Below are 25,829 nucleotides of genomic sequence, written 5' to 3'. Positions count from 1 at the left end.
TCTATTTTCTTTTATCATTTTATCTGCAGATACAATTCTTAACTCTGTTGCCTCTTATTGTTCCTGTTGCATCCACACCCCTCTCTTTTAGGTCACGTAGTAGTTCAATGCTCGTAAAGAGGTTATCAAAGTATATTTGATATGGAACACGTAGAAGTAACTGGTCAACATAAGTCATTACCACACCGTACCCCATACCTTTTGTTTCATAGTCCTTACTACACGTGCCAGCTCCATGGTAGGGTTTGAGCCAAATATATCCACCACTTGTGCCTCCACGCCAAAATTTGAATCCGCATCAGATTGGTTTCCCTTTTATGAATTGTTTGCACCCGTGACTTCCAAAGTACGGGACCATCAATTCATTGACAGAATGATGCCGCACGTGAGGCACAAATTGTTTGAATCTATCATTCAGCATACACAGTAATGGGCAGATTTTCCCAAAATGGTCTGATTTATCTAAATTGTCATTGTTGCATACATGCAAATTGGAAAAGATAAAGCCAAATCGATCTCTGGACATGACATTTGTTACGAGGTCATTGTGACTGTCTATATCTGATTGCCAGTACATCTTTCTGTGTGACACTGTTACATATCCACTTAACAGAAGTATTGCAATAAACACCAACATCTCATCTTCTGAACAATCTTGGCTGCATAGAAGCACTTTGTTATCAAAAAACTGTTAAAAATATTCAAATGGTGTTCGCCCTTTTTTCATTCCAACTGTGAACATTAGAGGCCATACAGGTGTTGGATTAACTATTTCACCACTTTTCCACTTATATTTCTTGAGGTTTAAAACTTTATTCTTCGATAGCCTTGCTGGTTTGTTTGTGGTTGTTGTTGTTATTGTTGCTGTTTTTGTGCTTCTGGAGGGTCCTGGAACAACATCAGACGTAAAGGATTGTTTCCTTGTTGCATTCATAGCATTACCATTGGTAGAAATGGCCAAATCACAAAGTGCAGTAGCATTGAGCTGACTTGCTGGTAATTTATCTACACTTGGATTTTCTTCAGCACACGAATCTTCATCTGTTACGTCATCAGTTGAATTTAGAGGAGGGTGTAATGTTACATTCACACCAGTATTAGGTATTTCCTCATCTTTTAATTCTAACATGTCCAAAAGTTCCATCAGTGTACATCGTTTTCTGTGAATTACCCTGACACCCTTCTGGAAGGACGGTTGAAAACACTATTGAATTACAACCGATGGAAACTTTCAATCGTAATATGAACCCATAAATAATATAGGTTAATTCTTTAAGATATTATATGACAAATTTCATAATTATTGGCGCAATATGAAAGAAAATATACATACCCATCGATGACAAGGTCAGTCAGTTCGTCCATGGTTAAATCGGCCCTATTTTCAAGACACAGTTTCTCACTCACTATGAATGACACTGTCAAACTGATTGTTGCAGCGTGCAACTGATTCTGCCTACTTCATATAACAATGTGTCACAGTCCATTGCAACAATGCGTTATTCACAAAAATAAATAATTTCAACAGTGAGTGATGTCGCCCTTCCAGAAGGATGTCAGGGTTATCTGGGTTAATAAAGGCAAGGGCTCCAGTACAGGTCATATACCAGTCAGGTTCCTTTCAGAGTATGCTGATATAATAGTTCCATATTTAGAAATTATATACAACCACTCACTCACATAAAGATTCATACCTAAAGACTGGAAAATTGCTCCAAAATGGGAAATAGGGGTAATCCTATGAATTACAGGCCCATAGCATTAATGTTGATTTGCAGTAGGGTTTTGGAACATATACTGCATTTGAACATCATGAATTACCTCAAAGAAAACAATTTATTGACACTCAGTCATCATGGATCCAGAAACATCATTCTTGTGAAACACAACTAGCTCTTAATACTCATGAAGTAATGAGTGATATCAATATGGGATGTCAAATTGATTCCATATTTTTATATTTCTGGAAAGTTTCGACACCATTCCTCATAAGCTTCTTCTAACCAAGCTGCATGCCTATGGATATCACCTCAGTTGTGCGACTGTATTCTTGATTTCCTGTCAGAAAGCTCACAGTTCTTAGTAATAGATGGCAAGCCTTCGAGTAAAACAGAAGTAATACCTGGCATGCCCCAAGGAAGTGTTATAGGCCCTCTTTTGTTCCTGATCTATATTAGTGACTTAGGAGACAATCTGAGTAGCCTTCTCAGATTGTTTGCAGATGATGCTATCTTTTACCATCTTTTAAAGTCACCCAATGACCAAAACAAATTGAAAAATGATGTAGATAAGATATCTGCATGGTGGGAAAAGTGGCAGTTGACTCTGAATAAAGAATAGTGTGAAGTTATTCATATGAGTACTACAGAAATCCGCTAAATTTCGATTATGCGATAAGTCACATAAATCTGAAGGCTGTAAATTCAACTAAATACTTAGAGATTATAATTACAAATAACCTAAACTGGAATGATCACGTTGATAATGTTTTGCGTAGAGCAAACCAAAGACTGTGATTCATTGGCAGAACACTTAGAAGGCACAACATGTCTACTAAAGAGACTGCTTACACCACACTTGTCCACCCTATTCTGGATCATTGTTGTGCAGTGTGGGATACGCATCAGGTGGGACCGACGGATGACATTGAAGAAGTTCAAAGAACAGAAGCTCGTTTTGTATTATCATGAAGTTGGAGAGATAGTGCTACAGAATGATACGTGAATTGGAGTGGCAATCATTAAAACAAAGGCATTTCTTGTTGTGACAGGATCTTCTCAAGAAATTTCAGTCACCAGTTTTCTCCTCCAATTGTGAAAACATTCTATTGGCTCCCACCTACAAAGGGAGAATAGATCATCACAATAAAATAAGAGATATCAGGGCTTGCACAGATAAATTTAAGTGCTCAAATTTCCCATGCAATTTTCGAGAGTGGAACTGTAGAGAGGCAGCTTGAAGGTGTTTCATTGAACCCCCTGCCAGGAACTTTATTGTGAATAGCAGAGTAATCACATAGATATAGGTGTAGGCCTTATCTAAAAGTTTATCTCTTACTCTCCAGAATAATCAATTTCTTATCACTTCCAATAAAGGTTCCTCATGGAGTGGACTGCCTACGTATGAGGGTTTCCCAGAATGTAATGCACCACATTTTTTTCTTCTACAATTCTTTATTGAACATAATGAGGATTACACACACAAAAGAATGGTGTTTTATCCATACAATCTATTTTTCCATGTAATCTCCATGCCATCCTATGGCATTCTTCCAGCACAAAACAAGGGTGTGCATGCCCCGTCAGTACCAATACTTGTCCTAATGCTGGAGCCGTGCTTCACTATGTGAATCATCCTTTCTCAAAACGTATTCCACAAATGGCATCCTTTAATGGCCCAAACAAGTAGAAGTCTGAGGGGGCTAGGTCAGGGCTGTAGGGTGGATGGGATAACACTGTCCAACCCTGTTTGGGGATGTGTTCAGCAGTCCCCACACTTGTATGGGGCCAAGCAATATTGTGTTGCAAAAAATCATCTCCTGGGTAGTTGTGGTGCCGAAGTCACCGGAAACACATCTTTCGTTAATGTGTTGACATATGGTTCTGAATTAATGGTACCACCTCTTGGCATCACATCAATGAGAATTACACCTGCACAGTCCTGTAACACAGTGATCATGGGCCTTACTGGCAGAAGCAGCTGCTTTGAATTTTTTCTTCTGCATGGAGTGGGAATGGCACCATCCCATCAACTGTTGTTTTGTTTTGGGCTCAAAATGGTGAACCTAGGTTTCATCACTTGTCACAGTCTGGGAGAAGAAGGCTTCCCCCTCAGCTCCAAAATGTTGCAACAAACCAAGATATTATGTTTTTTCTGTGAAATTTCTGATCCACTGTTAGACACCACAGGACCCTTCTTGCATACACTTTTCAATAACCAAGAGTGGGGATAATTGTAACCACACTTCCTTTGCTGATTGACAGATAAAGTGTTAACTGCCTCTTTCCTTGTGAATGACAACATGTCAAGTGTGACAGCCATGGAGGGTCTCCCCAACAACTTCAAATCATGGAGCTCTGCTGAACTGCCTTATAATGACCTCACCCTCCACACCCAGTGACTAACTGTACTTCTGTCAACAGCAGATGCTCCAAAGACTTTGTTCAAGCATTTATGGATATTCCCCTACAGTTTCTTTGCCTGCAGTGAGAAAATCAATGACAGCACATTGCTTGTAACTTACTTCACCTACAAACGCCATTTTGAAACTGATCTACAGCTTCGCTATCTGTTGGAAGTGATGGAAACTTGGTGTGCACACTCAGGAGACTTGAAATAATATGTACGAAATGTTTCACATTCATAGCATTGTTTTCAGCTGAGAAAAAATTGTAGTGCATTACTTTCTGGGCAACCCTTGTACTTGAACGCTACCTGATCCAACGCTATCTGTTGGAAGTGACGGAAACCTGGTGTGCACACTCAGGAGACTTGAAATAATACATACGTAATGTTTCACATTCATAACATTGTTTTCAGCTGAGAAAAAAATTGTAGTGCATTACTTTCTGGGCAACTCTAGTACTTGAACTTCTTTAATTGGTGTTCCATAAAGTGTCTATACCCTTTACAGTTATGAAGTGTGTCAGGTAATTAAGTACACTTAGTAAAAAAATCAAAATTTTTTTTCAAAGCAAAAACTTATTTTTACAAAAAAGAGCATTTCTCAGACAATTTTTCTAAATAGCTGTCTCCACGGTTCAGATATTTGTCATAGCACAAAACCAGCTTTTCTATACCCTCTTCATGTGTCATCATCACTGTCTGAGCAACTTCTTCCGAAATCACACTTTAAGTTCAAGAGCAAGTCTTAGTCAGAAGGTGCAAGATTGGAGCTGTAACACAAGTTATCAAACGGCTCCCAATGGAATTACCGAATAAGATTTTGAATGACATCAGCTGAATGGAGATGTGTGTTGTCATAATGCAACATCTTTAAAAGATTTTAAGAAAAGACCAAGACGGTGAAACCTTCTGAAATTTACGATTTATTTCTCTGCTCAACATAGCTGTAAAATAATCACCTGCATTATAATGTAACTTACTTCTACTTAACTCATCCTCTCATCTATTCTTCTCCTTCTGTCTTGTATACTCAAAAATTAATGTGCCATTACTTATATTAGTTGCTTGCCTCTTACCGTTAGTATCATCTGTGTTGAAAGTCACTGCTGTTCCACCTATTGGTACTATACCAAATGGTAATAACGAAATGGGTTTCACAATATTATTATCTTGAATATGTATATTTTTATTCATAAGTCCTTTCTCATATTCTAATCTTTTAATTCGAATCATTAATCATCATTGCTTTTGCATGTACATTCTTAGTAGTTACTTTTTGTAAGCTATTTTTTGTTTCTTATAAATATTTTTATAAAATTTGAATATTTTTATTTAAATCAGCTTCAGCTGCCTAGCCTTTATAGCATGCACACTTTCTAATTTGCTGTCTAGCTTCTCCTCTACTATTTCCAGTTGTACATCTATTTCTTATAAGTTTTTAAATACCATTTCTAATGTTTGTTTTAAATGATCCACTGTCTGATTTGTCTGAGATATGAAAAATCAGACCTTTTCTCTTCCATTTTTGAAAACATATTGTTCATTTACTCTTCTAAATTTGTGTACTCATTTGTGAAAATTCCTCAGATACAGCTTGCCTCGATATCTCCATTGTCATACTTTCTTCTATGAAGGACGTGTTATTGAGTAAATTGCCAACATTTTATGATCAGCAATATAATATTATTTATACCAACTAGATAAAAGCTGCCCAATGAGTAGACGCAATTGGATAAGAATGTATGCATGTAACCACATCCCATAATGTATGCATGTAACCACATCCCATAATGTGTACACGACATGTATGCTCACCACATGATCCACACCAGTTCAGAGTGTAGTACAGGCTGTGTCAGTGCGAGTGGAACAGTGCAAAGGGGATGGTGGTACTCACAGTGGACCTGCAGGCATTCACTGTGGAAAGTTACATAGCAACAAAGTTGAGGATACTGTGTGGTCAGCTTGTTTGCTGAGAAACAAAGTCAAAGTGACTGCAATGGGGGCCAAACATCTCTTATTCTGAAAATGGCGTCAGACAGGATCTGTTTTGAACAAGTCAACATACATTCCAAAATGTGCATGCAGACCAGAAAATGTGCCTGCAGTTCACCAGAAAATGCTTCAGCATCCTATCAAATCGAGAGACTGGCATATCATGGCATATCATGCAGATGAATATCCATCTGCATTCCTACTGAGTGGCTTTTGTTCATGCATTAAAACCAGCAGATGCTCCTCAGTGCCTCCATTTTTGTGAGTGACTGTTCACTGAGACAACAATGAATAGCTTGTACATGGATCTGTTCTTTATTCTGATGATGCCTGGTTCCACATGAGTGGTTATGTCAACTCACAGAAACACAGGTTCTGGGTAACAGAATCTGCCTAACTTCCACAAAACACCACAGCTTGATAAGAAGGTTGGGGTTTGGTGTGCCGTGCCTACAGGTTATTGGTCCAGTCTCTTTCCATCAGACGATGACTTTGGCATGTTACATTGTCAACATTTTGATACTATTTGTGGCAGCATTAATGAAGGAGGAAAAAAACTTACTGTTATTTCCAGCAGAATGGAGCAACTGTCCATACAGCTGGCCAAGCCTTGGAGCATATTTACACAATTTTTTCACCTGACAGATATGTTAACAGATGTTGGTCTGGTTGTGGCCCTAGCTGGCCACTCAGATCACCTGATTTGTCAGTGTGCAATGACTCAGTGTGGGGAGCCCTCAAGAGGTGTATTGCAATAACCCTCATAGTCTTCAAGAACTGTAGCAGGACATTTCAGATCATACTGCAACAATTCCAGCAGTCCAGCTTTGATATGCCTTCAGCAACTTACTGACGAGGGCCCAAAAGTGCCAGCATCGGTAACATTGCAGCAGATTGCCTTAGCCACTCCTACACCACCACACAGCCCTTTGGCCTCAATGCCCTGGGCGTTGCTCAAGAGGGGGACCCAGACCTAGCCCACACCCTTCCCAATGCTGACTCTGGCCTCAACCTCCAGCTAAACTCTATACCCAGCTCTGACCATAAAAACTGCCGTGACATCCTCATGGATCCTTTGCAATCTGATGGTTCCAACGATCACCCCCCCCCTTTCCTACCTCCTGCCTACCAAAAATTAGCATTTTACCATGTCCAGGTCTCGCAAGCCTGGCATCCGCACTTCCACACACAACACCATTTCACATACGTGCACCTCAACATTGTTGCACCACTACCCTCCTCTGATGGATAATGATATCTGCTGACAATTACTGACAGATTTACATGCAGGATGGAGGCCACCCCTATCCCCAACATTTCAACTGAAACTGTAGCATCAGCCTTTCCTCAGACCTGGGTGTCCCGCTTTGGATGCCCACCTGACATAACTACAGATCGTGGGCACCAGTTCACCTCCGCCTTCTTCTGATCTTTGACTGCCACCTGCGACTCCACTTTTCACCATAACACCAGCTACCACCCTACAGCTAATGGCATGGTGGAACGTTTCTACTGCACACTTAAAGCCACCCTCACATGTTATTCTTCCAAATGGTCTACTGCCTTACCCTGCAACTTCTAGGCCTGCAGACTGCACATAAGACCAACCTGGGAATTCTGCCACCAAGCTGGTATACGGACATCCACTTATCATTCCTGATGATTTTTTGGAAACAACCCCACTTCCTCCTCTTAGCACCATCCCAGGTTTTATGCAGCAGCTTCAGGACTTCATGGCCCAGCTGTGACTAATACCTCCACGATGTCTTGGAAAGCACCATACCTTCATCCAGAATGATCTCACAGAATGCATATCATGCTTCGGGTGGATGCGTACCAGCCACCGCTGTGCCCTCAGTCTTTGGGCCCACACTTGGTGTTGAAATGTGGGACAATACACTCTCCATTCATCTGAATGGCGCCACAATGACTGTCTCCATAAACTGGATTAAGCTGGCCTGTGTCCTAGACCCCCTCCAGCCAATGAGTACAACACCATAAAGGTGGAGTTACCCCTGTCTACCAAAGACCCCAGTCATAGCATCACCAACACTGCCCCTGATATGATGCAGGCCAAAACCAACCCCTACAATGTTCCCATTTGCCACCAGCTGACACCAACCCTGATGCCACTGCTAGCTGACACTGCCTCTGGACCATCACCAACCAACTACATGACTGACACCCCGCCCAGTGCATGGAAGTATGATGTCACCACAATGCTACCCCTTTCAAAGCCTCCAGCTGATGCATACAGTGCCCCACACTAACAGGAACCAACCACTGCCAACTAAGTGTCATCACCACCCACTTCTAGCACCTGTTGCTATTTCCCATGCTCCCAGTGCCATACACAGGAGTTGCCCATGCTCCTCCTCTCACCAGAAACCACAGCACAAGCACGAACACAGCAGTGACAGTCCATGCATGTCCCCAGGAAGCATCCTCAGTCAGTTCCACACACAAACTTTTACCGATGCCTCTTCTTTTAGTCTTCTTGTTTGTCCCGGCTTCTTGAGATCTCTTAATTAAGAGACATGACACAACAAATTATGTACTGATACAATGAGGTTACGCAATAGTTGGTGATTTAACTTTTGAAACCACTGGTTTAATGGCATTTAATGTGATCTCTCATATTCTCATGCAGTAAACTGTAACATTTTGTATGTGTAATGGGACTTACTGCATCGCAAATTGATTAATTAATTAAGCTGCATTAAAGTGTTGCTAGGCAACATAATCAACAGGATGATATACATCTCAATTAAAACTGAACCTCGATATTTTAAATAAACTTTCGGTTCATTTTTGTCAAAATCAGTACTAGTCTCAAAATTAACTTCCACCTTAGTGCATTAAGTCTAAGTGCATTTGTAGCTATTGCATGCGACTTACAGGACAGCTCAATCACACACTGGTTTGTAATGTATATCAAATCGAGTGCACAAGTTCCAATTTTCTCTAATTGGCTAAATGACTCTTTTGTAATAACGTGATGTCACGTAAGTTCTAACTGGAACTGGATTTGTCTCCATCTGAGTCGAAATCATAAATATAAAATTCACCGCACAGGTCAGTGAACTGCACATGCGCACTTGTGCACTCTTATGTGATAACTTGTCTCAGAGTAAAAGCTGCACACAAATCCACATTTTTTTTATGCATACAAAAATTAAATACCTTTACATTAAACAGATAAATTATGGCATGCAATTACTAATCAAACATTTCCGACTCTGAATAAACTTCAAGAACTTATATTTCATAATCAGTAAAATTTATTGCCGGAGAGAAACTATTAGTTTGCTAAAACAGATTCAGATTACAGTCAACTCGTGTCTGGATGATTACATCACAAGTCGACACTTGCTTGGATTGAACGAAATACTGTACTGAAAAATACTGTCCGTTGAGTGATTTACTAACTTTTACGATAAATTTGTTACCCCTTGCATCTCTACACTGCCCCCCCCCCCCCCCCCCCCTAAAAAAATCTGTAATGTCATGGTAAGATTGAAGACATTACATGATTCACAGAAACGTGCTAAGGTGGTGTACTGTGCTGTTATTCCTTGGTTCAGGCATTCCAAGATTCGTACAACAAATTGTAACATACATTTTACATCAAATTTTACATGAGTAATTGTAAATGGAGTCCTAACAGAAACTGCCCATTTACAGTTCCGCACTGTTGCCTGATAAACAAAGTAAGAGCCTACGGAATATCAGACCAGCTGTGTGGCTGGATAGAAGAGTTTTTAGCAAACAGAACACAGCATGTTGTTATCAATGGAGAGACATCTACAGACGTTAAAGTAACCTCTGGCGTGCCACAGGGGAGTGTTATGGGACCATTGCTTTTCACAATATATACAAATGACCTAGTAGATAGTGTCGGAAGTTCCATGCGGCTTTTTGCGGATGATGCTGTAGTATACAGAGAAGTTACAGCATTAGAAAATTGTAGCGAAATGCAGGAAGATATGCAGCGGATAGGCACTTAGTGCAGGGAGTGGCAACTGACCCTTAACATAGACAAATGTAATGAATTGCAAATGCATAGAAAGAAGGATCCTTTATTGTATGATTGTATGATAGTGGAACAAACACTGGTAGCAGTTACTTCTGTAAAATATCTGGGAGTATGCGTGCGGAACGATTTGAAGTGGAATGATCATATGAAATTAATTGTTGGTAAGGCGGGTACCAGGTTGAGATTCATTGGGAGAGTCCTTAGAAAATATAGTCCATCAACAAAGGAGGTGGCTTACAAAACACTCATTCGACCTATACTTGAGTATTGATCATCAGTGTGGGATCCGTACCAGATCGGGTTGACGGAGGAGATAGAGAAGATCCAAAGAAGAGCGGCGCATTTCGTCACAGGGTTATTTGGTAACCGTGATAGCATTACGGAGATGTTTAGCAAACTCAAGTGGCAGACTCTGCAAGAGAGGCGCTCTGCATCGCGGTGTAGCTTGGTCGCCAGGTTTCAAGAGGGTGCGTTTCTGGATGAGGTATCGAATATATTGCTTCCCCCTACTTATACCTCCCGAGGAAATCACGAATGTAAAATTAGAGAGATTCGGGCGTGCATGGAGTCTTTCAGACAGTTGTTCTTCCCGCGTACCATACGCGACTGGAACAGCAAAGGGAGGTAATGACAGTGGCATGTAAAGTGTCCTCCGCCACACACCCTTCGACGGCTTGCGGAGTGTGGATGTAGATGTAGATGAAATGAATCTCCAAAAGTCAGTGAATTTGTTTGAATTTCACTTTCTGACATGATGCACTTCACACTCACTATGCAACACACACACACAACACTCCACTATTTGGCGAGAAGCTCTTTTAACTGGCTGCACAAGGCAGGGTTTGCAGCGAGTCCTGATAGAAAATAGGCAGAACTGTGATATCCATCGAGCCATATACGCAGCTATAGTTGGCTCGATCATCTTCTTCTTTCTTGCTTTTCAAACGAGCTGTGTACAATGTCAGGTTGAATGACATATTGCTGGTAACACCTTCTCTGCTTCTTCAAAATGTGTCTTCCGATTCTCTCTGGAGAGAGTGTAGTGTCTTCACCTGATATCGTTCTGTCAACAGAAAAATGAAGTGGATTCATAATTCTTCCAGTTCTTCTTCGAATGTGTTTCATAATTTGTTTAATAAAGATTATTTCTCTGAAATTTTGATTACAGCATTTGTTGTCTGTTTCATGGCTTGAAGTTGCTTACTGCAAGTTGGCATATTCTCGTCAATGTGTGCATCGTTATATACCGTTGTGTTTAAAAGGTTTCACTGATCAACCATCAAGTGCTGGTTTATTGTTATAAGAAGTGTGCTACAGATTTGTTTGTGCATTTTTCCCTTATTGTGCAGATTTGCGTCTTCATCATAAATAGTGTGAGTATTGTTCATAAGATTTAGTTTTGGTGTACTTTTTTTCCATCTACATTGTCATCCAATACTGAAGTTTGTGCCATCACATAATTGCCCTCAGTTTATATTTGACAATAGTCCGTCCATCTTCCTACCACCGTACCTTCATGAGATTTGTATTCATTTTCCTTACCATAATGGTTATCGGTTCATCATAAAATTAAAATAATTATTTCCTTATGTTCTGTATCATACTTTCATTGTTTTCAGTACATGGTTTCTTTTATTATGTTTTTCAGATTATAACAGCCATTAGACAGTTACATCAGATCCTTTTTCATTCCTTTCTCATACTTCCTCTAGCTTTGATCGTGCCCATTACACACACATGAAATATACTTTCTACCATTAATACATATAAAATTCCTTCAGCAATTCATAAACATAAAATACTTATGCCTCTAGGGTAGTATTCTTTTAAACTTAACTAATCATCTTGAAGTCAGTTAATCTTGCTTTCTCTTGTTCTTCACTGTATTAACTGCTTTTTTCCTCTTTCCAGAAATTATCTTGTAAGTGAACTTTTTCATTTTAATCTCCTTAAATTATATTATTGTTATATGTTTCTCATAACACACACATTATATTTAATAATAACTGAATAAAATAGTTCCCTTAACTATATATAAGATAACGAACAAAATAATACATCTTGTAGCTCATCCCTTGGCTCAAGTCTAATATCGGTGTCCTGTTAGTAAATACTCTTCTCATTCTCTTTCCCTTAATTTTCTCTTCATAAATGGTGTATATTTTCTCATTGATAATATTTCTTTATCTCTTTGTGGTGGAATAAACGTTTTATCACATCAGAATCACAGTCAGTAAGTATATAACTTCCTTCACGGGGAATTTGTATTATTCTGTATGGTCCACTAAATAAATACTGCCATTTCTAATTTAACTTTTCCTTTATTGAGGCCTTTGGATGCTTTCTCAACAATATTGCTTCTCCAACAGCATAGTTTATCAACTTCTTCACTTTTTTTATCATATTTTGCTTTTTGTAATTGAGTTTGATGTTGTAAATTTAAGTAAACTTTCTTCAAGATGTCCTCCTTAGTGAGACTGTCTCCTTTAATTTGTGGCCATCCCTTTAGCCAGCCTTGAGACTCATCCTTGCCATACATCACTTGGTTGGGCTGGCAGTGGGTGGTTTACACTCGCAATTATCCGCTATGAGAATGCATCGCTACCTGGACTAGAATCTTTTGCCAACCGAGATGTCATCGCCTACAAGATGTGACACTGTGGAATCGACCTGAAGATGCAAAGTAGACCTAGTTTTGTTTATAGTAATATGCCTTTTACTCTGTATACCCACTCATGTAGAAAAGATTCTAATGATGAGAAAATACATGTATGGATGAAAGGACTTGGTGTACTTGCAGAGAATGTGATTGCAACTGGTGATATTACTTTGTATTATAATTATTAATGAAGTGCTTTCCTTGACTCCTGTAACTGGGGGCGTCAGCCGAGAACTGCTAGATGTACATCTGGTAATCGGGGGCTCAAAGGATGCAACAATTTGAAAAAATTAACAAAGCATAGTGCCGCACTGACCGCTGGGCACCTAGCTGGCTGGTTACGTAACCCCCTTGGCTCGGCGCTAGGCCGGAGCAGCAGCAGACGCACGCTGTTAGTAAGACCACAGCATGCGTATGCTATTTTGCTCCCGCTGCTGACGCTAAGAATTCTAAGTCCGTTATCAGCGCCTTACGTAATCAAGGTCATGCTCTCTCTATATAAGCGGGCAGTGCACGCCAGCGGAACCATTCCACTGTGAGCTCTATCTGCAACAGCATTGAAGCACTATGCCTCGTCGACGTGTGTATCGTCACCGTCACCACCGCATGCTAGTTTATAAACACATAATCATTCAACAGAAGACGCAGTCTACGCACTTGCAAATGAAGTCGTAGAAACCCTTAATGAAAAAATGCTAGCACTTCATGTCTTCTGTGATTTATCCAAAGCATTTGACTTTGTTCATCACCAGATTCTCTTGCAAAAAGCAAAATTAGTAGGAATAAGTGGTGTTGCAGGCAATTGGCTACAGTCGTTCCTCAAAGACAGAAAACAAAAATTTGTCTTGAATAGCTCAGGTGGAGTATGTGACACTTCCTCAGATTCTGAATGGAGTTCCATTACATGTGGAGAGCCTCAGGGCTCAATTCTTGAGCCACTATTATTCCTGATTTTTATAAATGATCTACCATCATGTACAAGCCTGCCGTGTATATTTACATTTTTTGCTGATGATACCACAATTTTTATGAGTAGTAGAACAGACAACAATCTTGAGGAACTCATTAATCACATACTCTCAAATGTGGTTAATTGGTTCAAGGTGAATGGTCTCTCATTAAATTCCAATAAGACCAGCTTTATTCAATTCTGTACAAAAACAGAAAGAGAGAGAGAGATAAGTGTGACATGTGGTAATCAACCAATAGTAAGAATGGAAAACAACAAAATTTCTTGGAGTGCACATTGACAAGAAAATGAACTGGTCTTCACATTTTATTGATCTCTGTAAGAGGCTTAGCTGTGCTACCTATGCTTTACGGGTTGTCACTACATGTGTTGAACCTAACACTGCAAAAGTGGCCTACTATGGCTATTTTCATTCTCTCATTGAGTACAGAATTATTTTTTGGGGCAACCAGCCATTAGCAAGGAAAGTGTTCATTGCACAGAAGTGAGCTTTAAGTATTATATGTGGATTGTGCCCAAGATACTCGTGTAGAAATAGTTTTCGTAAACTTAAAATACACACAACTACATGCCAATATATTTTTTCTCTCATGCGCTTTGTTTGTAAAAATTTAGATATACACTCCTGGAAATTGAAATAAGAACACCGTGAATTCATTGTCCCAGGAAGGGGAAACTTTATTGACACAATCCTGGGGTCAGATACATCACATGATCACACTGACAGAACCACAGGCACATCGACACAGGCAACAGAGCATGCACAATGTTGGCACTAGTACAGTGTATATCCACCTTCCGCAGCAATGCAGGCTGCTATTCTCCCATGGAGACGATCGTAGAGATGCTGGATGTAGTCCTGTGGAACGGCTTCCCATGCCATTTCCACCTGGCGCCTCAGTTGGACCAGCGTTCGTGCTGGACGTGCAGACCGCGTGAGACGACGCTTCATCCAGTCCCAAACATGCTCAATGGGGAACAGATCCGGAGATCGTGCTGGCCAGGGTAGTTGACTTACACCTTCTAGAGCACGTTGGGTGGCACGGGATACATGCGGACGTGCATTGTCCTGTTGGAACAGCGAGTTCCCTTGCCAGTCTAGGAATGGTAGAACGATGGATTCGATGACGGTTTGGATGTACCGTGCACTATTCAGTGTCCCCTCGACGATCACCAGTGGTGTACGGCCAGTGTAGGAGATCGCTCCCCACACCATGATGCCGGGTGTTGGCCCTGTGTGCCTCGGTCGTATGCAGTCCTGATTGTGGCGCTCACCTGCACGGCGCCAAACACGCATACGACCATCATTGGCACCAAGGCAGAAGCGACTCTCATCGCTGAAGACGACACGTCTCCATTCGTCCCTCCATTCACGCCTGTCGCGACACCACTGGAGGCGGGCTGCACGTTGTTGGGGCGTGAGCGGAAGACGGCCTAACAGTGTGCGGGACCGTAGCCCAGCTTCATGGAGACGGTTGCGAATGGTCCTCGCCGATACCCCAGGAGCAACAGTGTCCCCAATTTGCTGGGAAGTGGCGGTGCGGTCCCCTACGGCACTGCGTAGGATCCTACGGTCTTGGCGTGCATCCGTGCGTCGCTGCGGTCCGGTCCCAGGTCGACGGGCACGTGCACCTTCCGCCGACCACTGGCGACAACATCGATGTACTGTGGAGACCTCACGCCCCACGTGTTGAGCAATTCGGCGGTACGTCCACCCGGCCTCCCGCATGCCCACTATACGCCCTCGCTCAAAGTCCATCAACTGCACATACGGTTCACGTCCACGCTGTCGCGGCATGCTACCAGTGTTAAAGACTGCGATGGAGCTCCGTATGCCACGGCAAACTGGCTGACACTGACGGCGGCGGAGAACAAATGCTGCGCAGCTAGCGCCATTCGACGGCCAACACCGCGGTTCCTGGTGTGTCCGCTGTGCCGTGCGTGTGATCATTGCTTGTACAGCCCTCTCGCAGTGTCCGGAGCAAGTATGGTGGGTAGACACACCGGTGTCAATGTGTTCTTTTTTCCATTTCCAGGAGTGTATTTCAACCAAACAGTAATTATTGTAAGCATAATACATGGAGGAAGAATGACATACACAGCAAGCTCAGAAATTTGAGCTTGGCACAAAAGGGTGTCCACTACACTGGAGCAAAACTCTTCAATGCTCTTCCTCTCAAAATAAAGACAGAGATTCATAACAAGAGTAAGTTTAAGATAGCACTAAAATATTTCTGCTAGAACAAGCTTTTTACAGTCTAGATGAATTTTTAACTAAATAAATTGTAATATTTTAATATTATATAATACAAGTTGACATAATGCCACTAAGAATGTTATTTAACCTGAGCTCTGTATCTGTGTGTCCTCTGTATCTGTTTTCTTTGGTGTTTTAATGATTCTAAGAAAATATGTATTTTCTTTTTCTGTATTGCTGCCCAAAGAATTTACTGTATAAATTTTTATATAATTATGTACTCTAATTTCTATATATGCTGTAAGATTATCAGATTGTATTTGTAAAAAACTGACTCGTTCCACATCCTTGTGTATCCAACACAGTTGGACCTATGGAACACGAAGTAAATCAAATCAAATCAAATCAAAGTATGATGCAAGTCGTTATAAATCCTTTCAAATTCTGATAGCCACTCGATCCATTTATAATGTTGGTGTGTGGTAAATGTTCGTATAAATTGATTTAATTTGTGGAACAATCTTTTGATTGGATTCCCACAGGGATAAAAACATAATAAATATATATATGTTTAATATTGTATTCCTTCATAGTCTCTCCCCAGATTCTGCTGGTATAGTAGGCAGCACTGTCTGTCAATATCATCTTCAGTTTTCCAAACTCTGTCATGAAATCACTGATAAATTCCTTTAACGTAGGACGCACATGTAGATTCCTCAAAGGATACAATTCCACATACTTCATAAAAATATCGTAGAATGCCAGAATATACCTAAATCTTCCACAAGTAATAGGACATGGTCCACACACATCACAAGATATCAGTGTCAAAGGTTGATATGGTATGATTGGATGTAATTCAATTTTTCGGCAGTAGTTGGGTTTAGTTTTCTGGCAAATCTTACATTTCTTTAGAATGTTAGTAGCCAAGGGTTTTAATTTAGGATGGTAGCTATATTGGGCTAACTTGGCTTTGCATTTTAAATATCCAAGGTGTCCCCACTTCAGGTGTGTATACCACAGTAAAGATTCCAGATATTTCTTTGGAACGCATGCTTTCCAGGGTTCGGCATGAGTTTTACTTTGAAATAATATATTAGATTCTAAAGTATATAGACTACCAGAATGATTCAAAGTTTCTTCACTGATTACATCTTGAATAGGTTTCCAATATGGATCTTGTTCTTGCAAAAGTGACATATCTTGACACAACTTTGAAATTTGTTCCCACAAAATGCAATAGACAGATTCATTGCTTTGAAATCTAAAGTCTGTTCCTCAAATTCTTCACTATCCTGTCTTCTAGGCAAATGAGATAGAGCATCAGCTACAACGTTGTCTTTCCCTTATATATATTGCACTGAAATGTTATATTCTTGAAGTAGCAAGGCCCATCTGGTTAACCTTAGGAGAAACAATCTTCCCATTCAAATATAAGACAAAGCTTAATGTTCACAAAATATGGTTATTCTTTTTCCATAGACAAAATATCTAAAATTTTTAAGCACCCATACTACAGCTAGTACCTCGAACTCTGAGGTACAGTATGCCCTTTCACATTTAGAGAGCGTTCTACTTGTGAATCCTATAACCTTAATGGTATTCGTATCTTGTGGATCATCCATTTGGAACAGCGTAGCACCCAGGTCTGTTTCAGAAATGTCAGTGGCAATGTAAAAATCTTGTTCAAGTTTTGGATGGTGTAACAAATGGGTATTAACTAAGGCATCTCGGGTTTTGTCAAACACTCGACTACACTCAGGGGTTCATTTCCACATGATGTTCTTTCGTAATAACTATAATAAAAATTCATGGCTGATTAACTGATTAGGCAAGAATCGGCAGAAAAATGGAGCTAATCCCATGAAAGATTTTAAATCCTTTTTACTTTTACGATAGGGACACTCGTTGACAGCACTCATTTTCTTAGGATACGGCATCATACCATCCGCATATTGTGTGTCCTAGGCACTTCAATTGCTTTTTGGTGAATCTAGGTTTCATTAAATATACTATTACTCCACACTCTAAGAATATCACAAATACTTTCTCAAGCAGATTGAGATGCTCCTCCCACGTTTTGGTAGCGATCAATAAGTCATCCACATACAAGATAACTCTATCGAGCAAATCTCGGCCAAGTACAGGGTCTAGTGCCGATATAAATACACCTCCGCTAATATTTAATCCAAATGGCATAACGGTGAATTGGTAGCTTCTGCCCATAAAAATAAAAGCAGTATACTTCCTAGATTCAATAGAAATTTTCATTTGCCAGTATGAACCTCTCATATGAAGGGATGTTAGGAAGTGGGCACCACAGAATTTCTGAATTAACTCATCCAAATTCTCAGGTCTTTCTTGTACCAGTATAATTATCTTCTTTGTCTCTCTGGTGCCGAGAACTAATCTGACGTCACCATTCGCTTTGAGGACTGCCAAAAAAGGGCTACAATATTCAGAATGAGAGGATTCTATAATTCCTCACTCTAACATTTTGTTAATTTCCTTCTTGATTGCCTCTCTCTTAGACCAAGGAACAGAACAAGAAGTGCAACAAAAGGATTCATGTGGATACATCTTAATGTCGTATTCAAAACCTCTCATAATTCTGGGACATTTGTAAAATACGAGCAGATAATTACTTAACAAGCACCACAAATCTTTTCGTTGACTTGTAGACAGATATTCGGATTCGGAGATTTTTCCCTGAAGTGCAAGTTGACTTACTTCTTCTCCAGTATATTCAATATAGAAAATATCATCAACTAAGTTACAGTCAATACCAATATAGCTAACCATTAACTTCATGCAATTCTGATCCAGGACTACTTTGCTCTTTATCACAGAGACTGTCAAAATGTCACCTTCAGAGTCCACCGTACATGTCCCTTCTTTTAAATTGATGACTGATCCAGCATCTCACAAAAAAATCTAGACCCCAATCACATGATACAGTCATCCTTGAAACAATTAAGAAGGTACTTTCTATTGAAGCCACCACATCATAATGTTGACTCATGCCTGCTTTGAGACCTTTTGTGCTTTCGCACTAAATGCTACAGATACAGTACATTCAGTAACAGGAAATGTAAGCACTTTTGCTCCTCGACTAATTTGTTTAAAACAATCTTGCATCATTATGCTAATGGTTGCTCCAGTACCAATCAAAATTTCAACATCAATAACATTTATTACTGTTTGAACTACTGCCTGCAAAATTCATCCACACTTACTCAAAATGTAAGGTGTTTCTTCAATCAGTTCCTCCCTTAGGTCCAAATCATCATTATACCTCAGTACATTCACTTTAAGATGATGCCTGCTCTACTCATCCTCTCCAGCCATCCTAGGAAGGCTTTTGGTGACCAGTTCTAGTTTAATCTTTCAGTAGATGCCACATTCAGTGGTTCATGTACTTCAACAATATGTGCAGTATGGTCAAAATTTTGTGGTTGCCCCCTTCGTGACTTTATTGCTTCATTAGCAAGTGGTATTGGTCCTTGGAGTTGTTGTGCTTGTTGAGTTACATTTGCATCTACCCATTGAACTACAGGTGTCAAAGGGTCTTTCCCAGGTTGTTTTCTATCAGGATTGTCTTCTGTGTATATATCATATCTGCATGAATTACCATACTGATTATTCAAATCATTCTGTCTGCACTTACGATTTGGTTTTCCTGTGCTAATTTGATTCACCTGATTATTATTATTTCCATAGGTTTCTTTAGTATAATAAGTGTTATGTTTATACTGATTATTATTATTATTTGCTTTACTATAGCCATAAGATGTTGCTTGTCCTCCTTCATATAGTATAGGTTTAGGATTTCTATCTCACTTGTCGTTATTGTTATTATTATTATTATTATTATTACATTGTGAGGTAGACATTTTATTATTATTCCATACTCAGGCATCTTCTAGTATCATATAGATCGAATCAATGACAGACAGGAAATGTTCATTGTCAAAGTCAGGGACGTTTATAAGTTTGTCACGTATATGAACAGGTAATCTTCTTTTCAAAATACATATCACTTCCCTATGGGAAATAGGAGCACTCCAGTGCCTCGTTTTATTAATGTATTTTTCGAAATACTGTCTCAATCAACCTCGTTTACTATTATAAAATTATGGTTGATACACCCCCTTTTGTAGCCTCTCTTGTTTGCTGCTCAACCAGTATTTCACTAAGAAAAGTTGTTCAAATTCCATGCATGTACTACAATTGTCAGTCACTTCTGCAGCCCACAGTGCTGCTTCACCTATTCAAAAATGGCTCTGAGCACTATAGCACTTAACTGCTGAGGTCATCAGTCCCCTAGAACTTAGAACCACTTAAACCAAACTAACGTAAGGACATCACACACATCCATGCCCAAGGCAGGATTTGAACTTGCGACCGTAGCGATCGTGCGGTTCCAGACTGTAGCACCTAGAACCGCTCGGCCACTCCGACCAGCTGCTTCACCTGTGATCCTGGACACAATAAATTGAAGTCATGTTCAGACCAACAGTGAGGAAAAATACACTTAAAAGTTTTGATTAAAACTTTTGGATGGATGTCATCTTTTTCAGTCGAAAAGATAGGAAACTGTCTGCTTTTGAATATGCTTGTCTCAACCTTTAAAGACAACAAGTACCCTCTTTGGAGAAAAGTGTCATTTTCATTTCCCTAACAGTTACATTTTACTTCACTACAGGATTTATTATTCCTAAGCCTGTTTTCAGAATAGTTATCTTTAGTCAATACATTTCTTGAAGATTTTTGTTCTAATTCTGACAATTTACAATTCGTTTCACTGTGACACTTAGGAATTCTTCCATTATTTTATCCTTAATAGCCTGAAACTCACTAGTAAATAACCTGATAAGTTCCTCATTTTCAATTTCTTTTCCCTTAACTACCTCAGCTTGTTTCAGTTTGAGAGTGGTATTGACTCTCTCTTCAATTTCCTTATTTTTAACTTCTATCCACTCAGAAAAATAATTATCTAATTTTTTTAGTTTGGTCCTTTAAATATTTATTTATTCCCTTGCAAGTGTTTATTTCTAATAGTGATGTCTTTTTAGACATATACTCAATTTGCACATTGGTCTTCAAGTAACTCCCTTCACAGCTACAGATTTTATCTGACAAATCACTATGCCCCTTTGAAATAGTTTCACATTTAATCTCCATCTAATTAATTTTACCCACAAATTTAGTATGTAGGTTAGTCATATCCATGGAAACTTTTATTTCTAATTCACTAAATTTAGTATTTAATCATTCTTCCCACTCCACTTTTAGGTTATTGAATTTCTCATTTAATTGTCTAATATTATCTTTAAGTGAAATGATTAGATTTTCAAGTGATTCAAACTTGTGGTCAAAGTTTTTATTGAGTAAACCCATTTGAGTGTCGAATTTTTCGTTTTGGGACTCAAATTTAGTAACAAACTTATCGTTTAAACGTCATATGGATTCAGTTAACTGATGTTGCATACTCACCATGAATTTAATAATCGTATCATCTTTAAGCTCTGTAACATTTGATGTAAGATTCACACTTTCCTGTGTAACTTTGGTATTTATAGACTCTTGAATATTACTTATCATACTTGTACCATTGTATATTACTTATCATACTTGTACTCGGGTCTGCTTCTACCGTCACCCCCACATCAATGATATTACTATCACTTAAATTATGTGATTGCTGTCCTACATTTATTACATTTGGGACTCCTTCACTAAGACATTCCTCACTCAAATTATGTGATTGCTGGTCCATAATTGGTTCCTGAGTTACCTACTCATGAGGATTATATCCACATTCATTTCCCTCATCTGTCACTTCCAAACTCTGGGTTGCATTTTCTGGTGCTCTCCTTGTACGGGTATACATTTTTCCTAATATCTTTATACACAGTTCAAACATCAATATCAACACAACAAATCTATCCTACTCATACCTGCAAGTATCTCATGTTAGTTGTGAAGTATGCTTGGATAGCCAAAGCTGTTAAGATGCATGCTCATGGAAAGCAGGAAATCTGATTTTTAAGTCATGGTCTGGAACAATTTTTCAGTTTTTGTCAGTGAATTATTACAATGCTCAATTGCAGCTGACACTGGTACCTCCCTTGAAACAGGCACGTTGTTTTATGCCACAGTAGAATGACTTCCTAACCACTACATCTACATCTACATCTACATCTTTGTAGGTACTTCACAAGCCATGATATGGTGCATGGCGGAAGGTACCCTGTACCACTACTAGTCATTACCTTTCCTGTTCGACTTACAAACAGAGAACAGGTAAAACGACTGTCTATGTGCCTCAGTATGAACCCTAACCTGCTTCTATTTTCTTCCAACTAGAGCAAGCTTATTCACTCTAATGTTGTATAACTACCTTCTGTTTCCTATTTTTGAGACAAGGTGTGAACCAATTTAAAGATTTTTCATGGAAGCCATAAGAAGTTGATTCGAGGAGCAGCTGCTTATGTTTTACCATATGAAATACCTTACCGAGGTCAGAAATAGAAACGACTATATGGCATTGTTGGCTGGGAGGCCCCATTTGGGCGAGTTCGGCAGCTGTATTGCAAGTCCTTTTTAGATGACGCCACTTCGGCGACTTGCGGGTCAATGATGATGAAGGACACACAACACCCAGTCCCCTACCAGGAATCGATTAGTTGATTAATAGCATGCACAGTGCTTCGGCCCTTCCTAAATCCATGCTGACTATGAAGAATAATGTTATGTTTTTCATCACATTTTTCAAGTTGGTTACACACTATTCACTCAAATATTTTAGAAATAATTGGTAGTATTGATACTGGACAAAAATTTCCTATCTCCTCTTGTTTGCTTTTTTTTTGTGGATAGGTCAAACATCTGCATACTTCAGCCTGTCCAGAAAGCAACCCTCATCAGATTCTCAGTAAGGCAAAACTAGAGGGAACAACAGAGGTTCTGATTAATAGTGAACCTACAATAAGAAGGGGGTTCATTGATCTTTAGTGAATTCATTATGTCTCAATAATGCATCCTCGAGCTGTGTGATTTAATTCTTCCACTTTCCTGAATCACTCTTGCTTCTTTAACTATCCTGTCAATAGCTTGTAAGTTAATCAGTAATTGCCTTATCTTTGCATGATATTAGGTATAGGAACGTATGTGAGTAAGGTTGGTTTTGTGCTATTAGTTTATACTGGATTAATGATCATGAGAAGAAAGAAGTATCATATGAGGAAGGAAGCATAGACAGTACACAGTATATACATGGTGGTCCATTGATCGTGAGCGGGCCAAATATCTCACAAAATAAGCATCAAATGAAAAAACTACAAAGAATGAAACTTGTCTAGCTTGAAGGGGGAAACCACATGGCGCTACGGTTGGCCCACTAGATGGCGCTACCATAGGTCAAATGGATATCAACTGCATTTTCTTAAATAGGAACCCCCATTTTTTCTTACATATTCATGTAGTACATACAGAAATATGAATATTTTAGTTGGACCACTTTTTTCACTTTCTGATAGATGGCACTGTAATAGTCACAAACATATGGCTCACAATTTTAGACGAACAGTTGATAACAGGTAGGTTTTTTAAATTAAAATATAGATAAAAGGTATGTTTGAACATTTTATTTCAGTTGTTCCAATGTGATACATGTACCTTTGTGAACTTATCATTTCTGAGAACACATGCTGTTACAGTGTTATTACGTGTAAATACCACATTCATGCAATAAAGGCTCAAAATGATGTCCGTCAATGCCTCAGTGCATTTGGCAATATGTGTAACGACATTCCTCTCAACAGCGAGTAGATCGCCTTCCGTAATGTTCCCACATGCATTGACAATGTGCTGACGCATGTTGTCAGGCATTGTTGGTGGATCACGATACCAAATATCTTTCAACTTTTGCCACAGAATTAAATCTGGGGACGTCAGATCTGGTGAACCTGCGGGCCATGGTATGGTGCTTCCACGACCAATCCACCTGTCATGAAATATGCTATTCAATACTGCTTCAACCACACACGAACTATGTGCCAGACATCCATTATGTTGCAAGTACATCGCCATTCTGTCATGCAGTGAAACATTTCGTAGTAACATCGGTAGAACATTACGTAGGAAATCAGCATACATTGTACAATTTAGATTGCCATTGATAAAATGGGGTTAATTAACCTTCCTTCCATAATGCCGCACCATACATTAACCCACCAAGGTTGAGGATGTTCCACTTGTTGCAGCCATCATGGATTTTCCATTGCCAAATAGTGCATATTATGACAGTTTATGTTACCGCTGTTGGTGAATATTGCTTCGTTGCTAAATAGAACGCATGCAAAAAATCTGTCATTGTCCCATAATTTCTCTTGTGCCCATGGCAGAACTGTAGACAGCGTTCAAAACTGTCATCATGCAATTCCTGGTGCATACAAATATGGTACGGGTGCAATCAATGTTGATGTAGCATTCTCAACACCGACGTTTTTGAGATTCCCGATTCTTGCTCAACTTGTCTGCTACTGATGTGCGGATTAGCTGCGACAGCAGCTAAAACACCTACATGGGCATCATCATTTGTTGCAGGTCTTGGTTGACATTTCACATGTGGCTGAACACTTCCTGTTTCCTTAAATAATGACCGGCGAACAGTCCGGACACTTGGACGATGTCGTCCAGGATACTGCGCAGCATACATAGCACATGCCCGTTGGGCATTTTGATCACAATAGCCATGCATCAACATGATACTGACCTTTTCTGCAATTGGTAAACGGTCCATTTTAACACAGGTAATGTATCATGAAGCAAATACCGTCCGCACTAGCGTAATGCTATGTGATACCACGTACTTATACGTTTGTGACTATTACAGTGCCACCTATCACAAAGCAAAAGAAGGATTCTAACTAAAACATTCATATTTCTTTATTTACTACATGAATATGTAATAAAAATGGGGGTTCCTATTTAAAAACACGCAGTTGATATCTGTTTGACCTATGGCAGCGCCATCTTGCGGGCCAACCATAGCACCATCTGGTTTCCCCCTTCAAGCTAGACAAGTTCTGTTCTTTGTAGTTTTTTCATTTGATGCTTATTTCGTGAGATATTTGGACCAGTCACTATCAATGGACCACCCTTTATATGTAGTTGTTGGTGTTGTTGTCTTCAGTCCTGAGACTGGTTTGATGCAGCTTTCCATGCTACTCTATCCTGTGCAAGCTTCTTCATCTCCCAGTACCTACTGCATCCTATATCCTACTGAATCTGCTTAGTGTATTCATTTCTTGGTCTCCCTCTACGATTTTTACCCTCCACGCTGCCCTCCAATACTAAATTGGTGATCCCTTGATGTCTCAGAACATGTCCTACCAACCGATCCCTTCTACCCATCTAATCTTCAGCATTCTTCTGTAGCGCCACATTTCGAAAGCTTCTATTCTCTTCTTGTCTAAACTATTTATCGTCCATGTGTCACTTCCATACATCGCTACACTCCACACAAATACTTTCAGAAACGACTTCCTGGCATTTAAATCGATACTCGATGTTAACAAATTTTTCGTCTTCAGAAATGATTTCCTTGCCATTGCTAGTCTACATTTTGTATCCTCTCTACTTTGACGATCATCAGTTATTTTGCTCCCCAGATAGCTAAACTCCTTTACTACTTTAAGTGTCTCATTTCGTAATCTAATTCCCTCAGCATCACCTGACTGAATTCGACTACATTCTATTATCCTCGTTTTGCTTTTGTTGATGTTCATCTTATACCCTCCTTTCAAGACACTGTCCATTCCATTCAACTGCTCTACCAGGT

General features: G+C 39.6%; 1 protein-coding gene across 1 annotated transcript; it reads right to left on the bottom strand.

Moving 5' to 3' along the window:
* Window positions 1-298: 298 nt before the first annotated feature.
* Window positions 299-1,144, bottom strand: LOC124613733 (piggyBac transposable element-derived protein 3-like). Its single transcript, XM_047142452.1, has 2 exons — window positions 734-1,144; window positions 299-688 (listed from the first exon to the last, which is right to left on the bottom strand). The coding sequence occupies exons 1-2, from the start codon at window positions 1,142-1,144 to the stop codon at window positions 299-301; spliced, it is 801 nt and encodes a 266-aa protein (XP_046998408.1).
* Window positions 1,145-25,829: the final 24,685 nt, after the last annotated feature.

Source organism: Schistocerca americana, chromosome 4 (genome assembly GCF_021461395.2).
Source record: "Schistocerca americana isolate TAMUIC-IGC-003095 chromosome 4, iqSchAmer2.1, whole genome shotgun sequence".
NCBI lineage: Eukaryota > Metazoa > Arthropoda > Insecta > Orthoptera > Acrididae > Schistocerca > Schistocerca americana.
This window is presented reverse-complemented; position numbering and strand designations above follow the sequence as displayed.

What these genes read in the sequence shown, in the direction of transcription:
- LOC124613733 (XM_047142452.1), bottom strand. Translation starts at nt 1,144, where the DNA reads ATGGAACTTTTGGACATGTTAGAATTAAAAGATGAGGAAATACCTAAT. An exon ending in TATGGCCTCTAATGTTCACA is followed by an intron (nt 689 to 733) that starts GTTGGAATGAAA and finishes TATTTTTAACAG; the next exon opens with TTTTTTGATAACAAAGTGCT.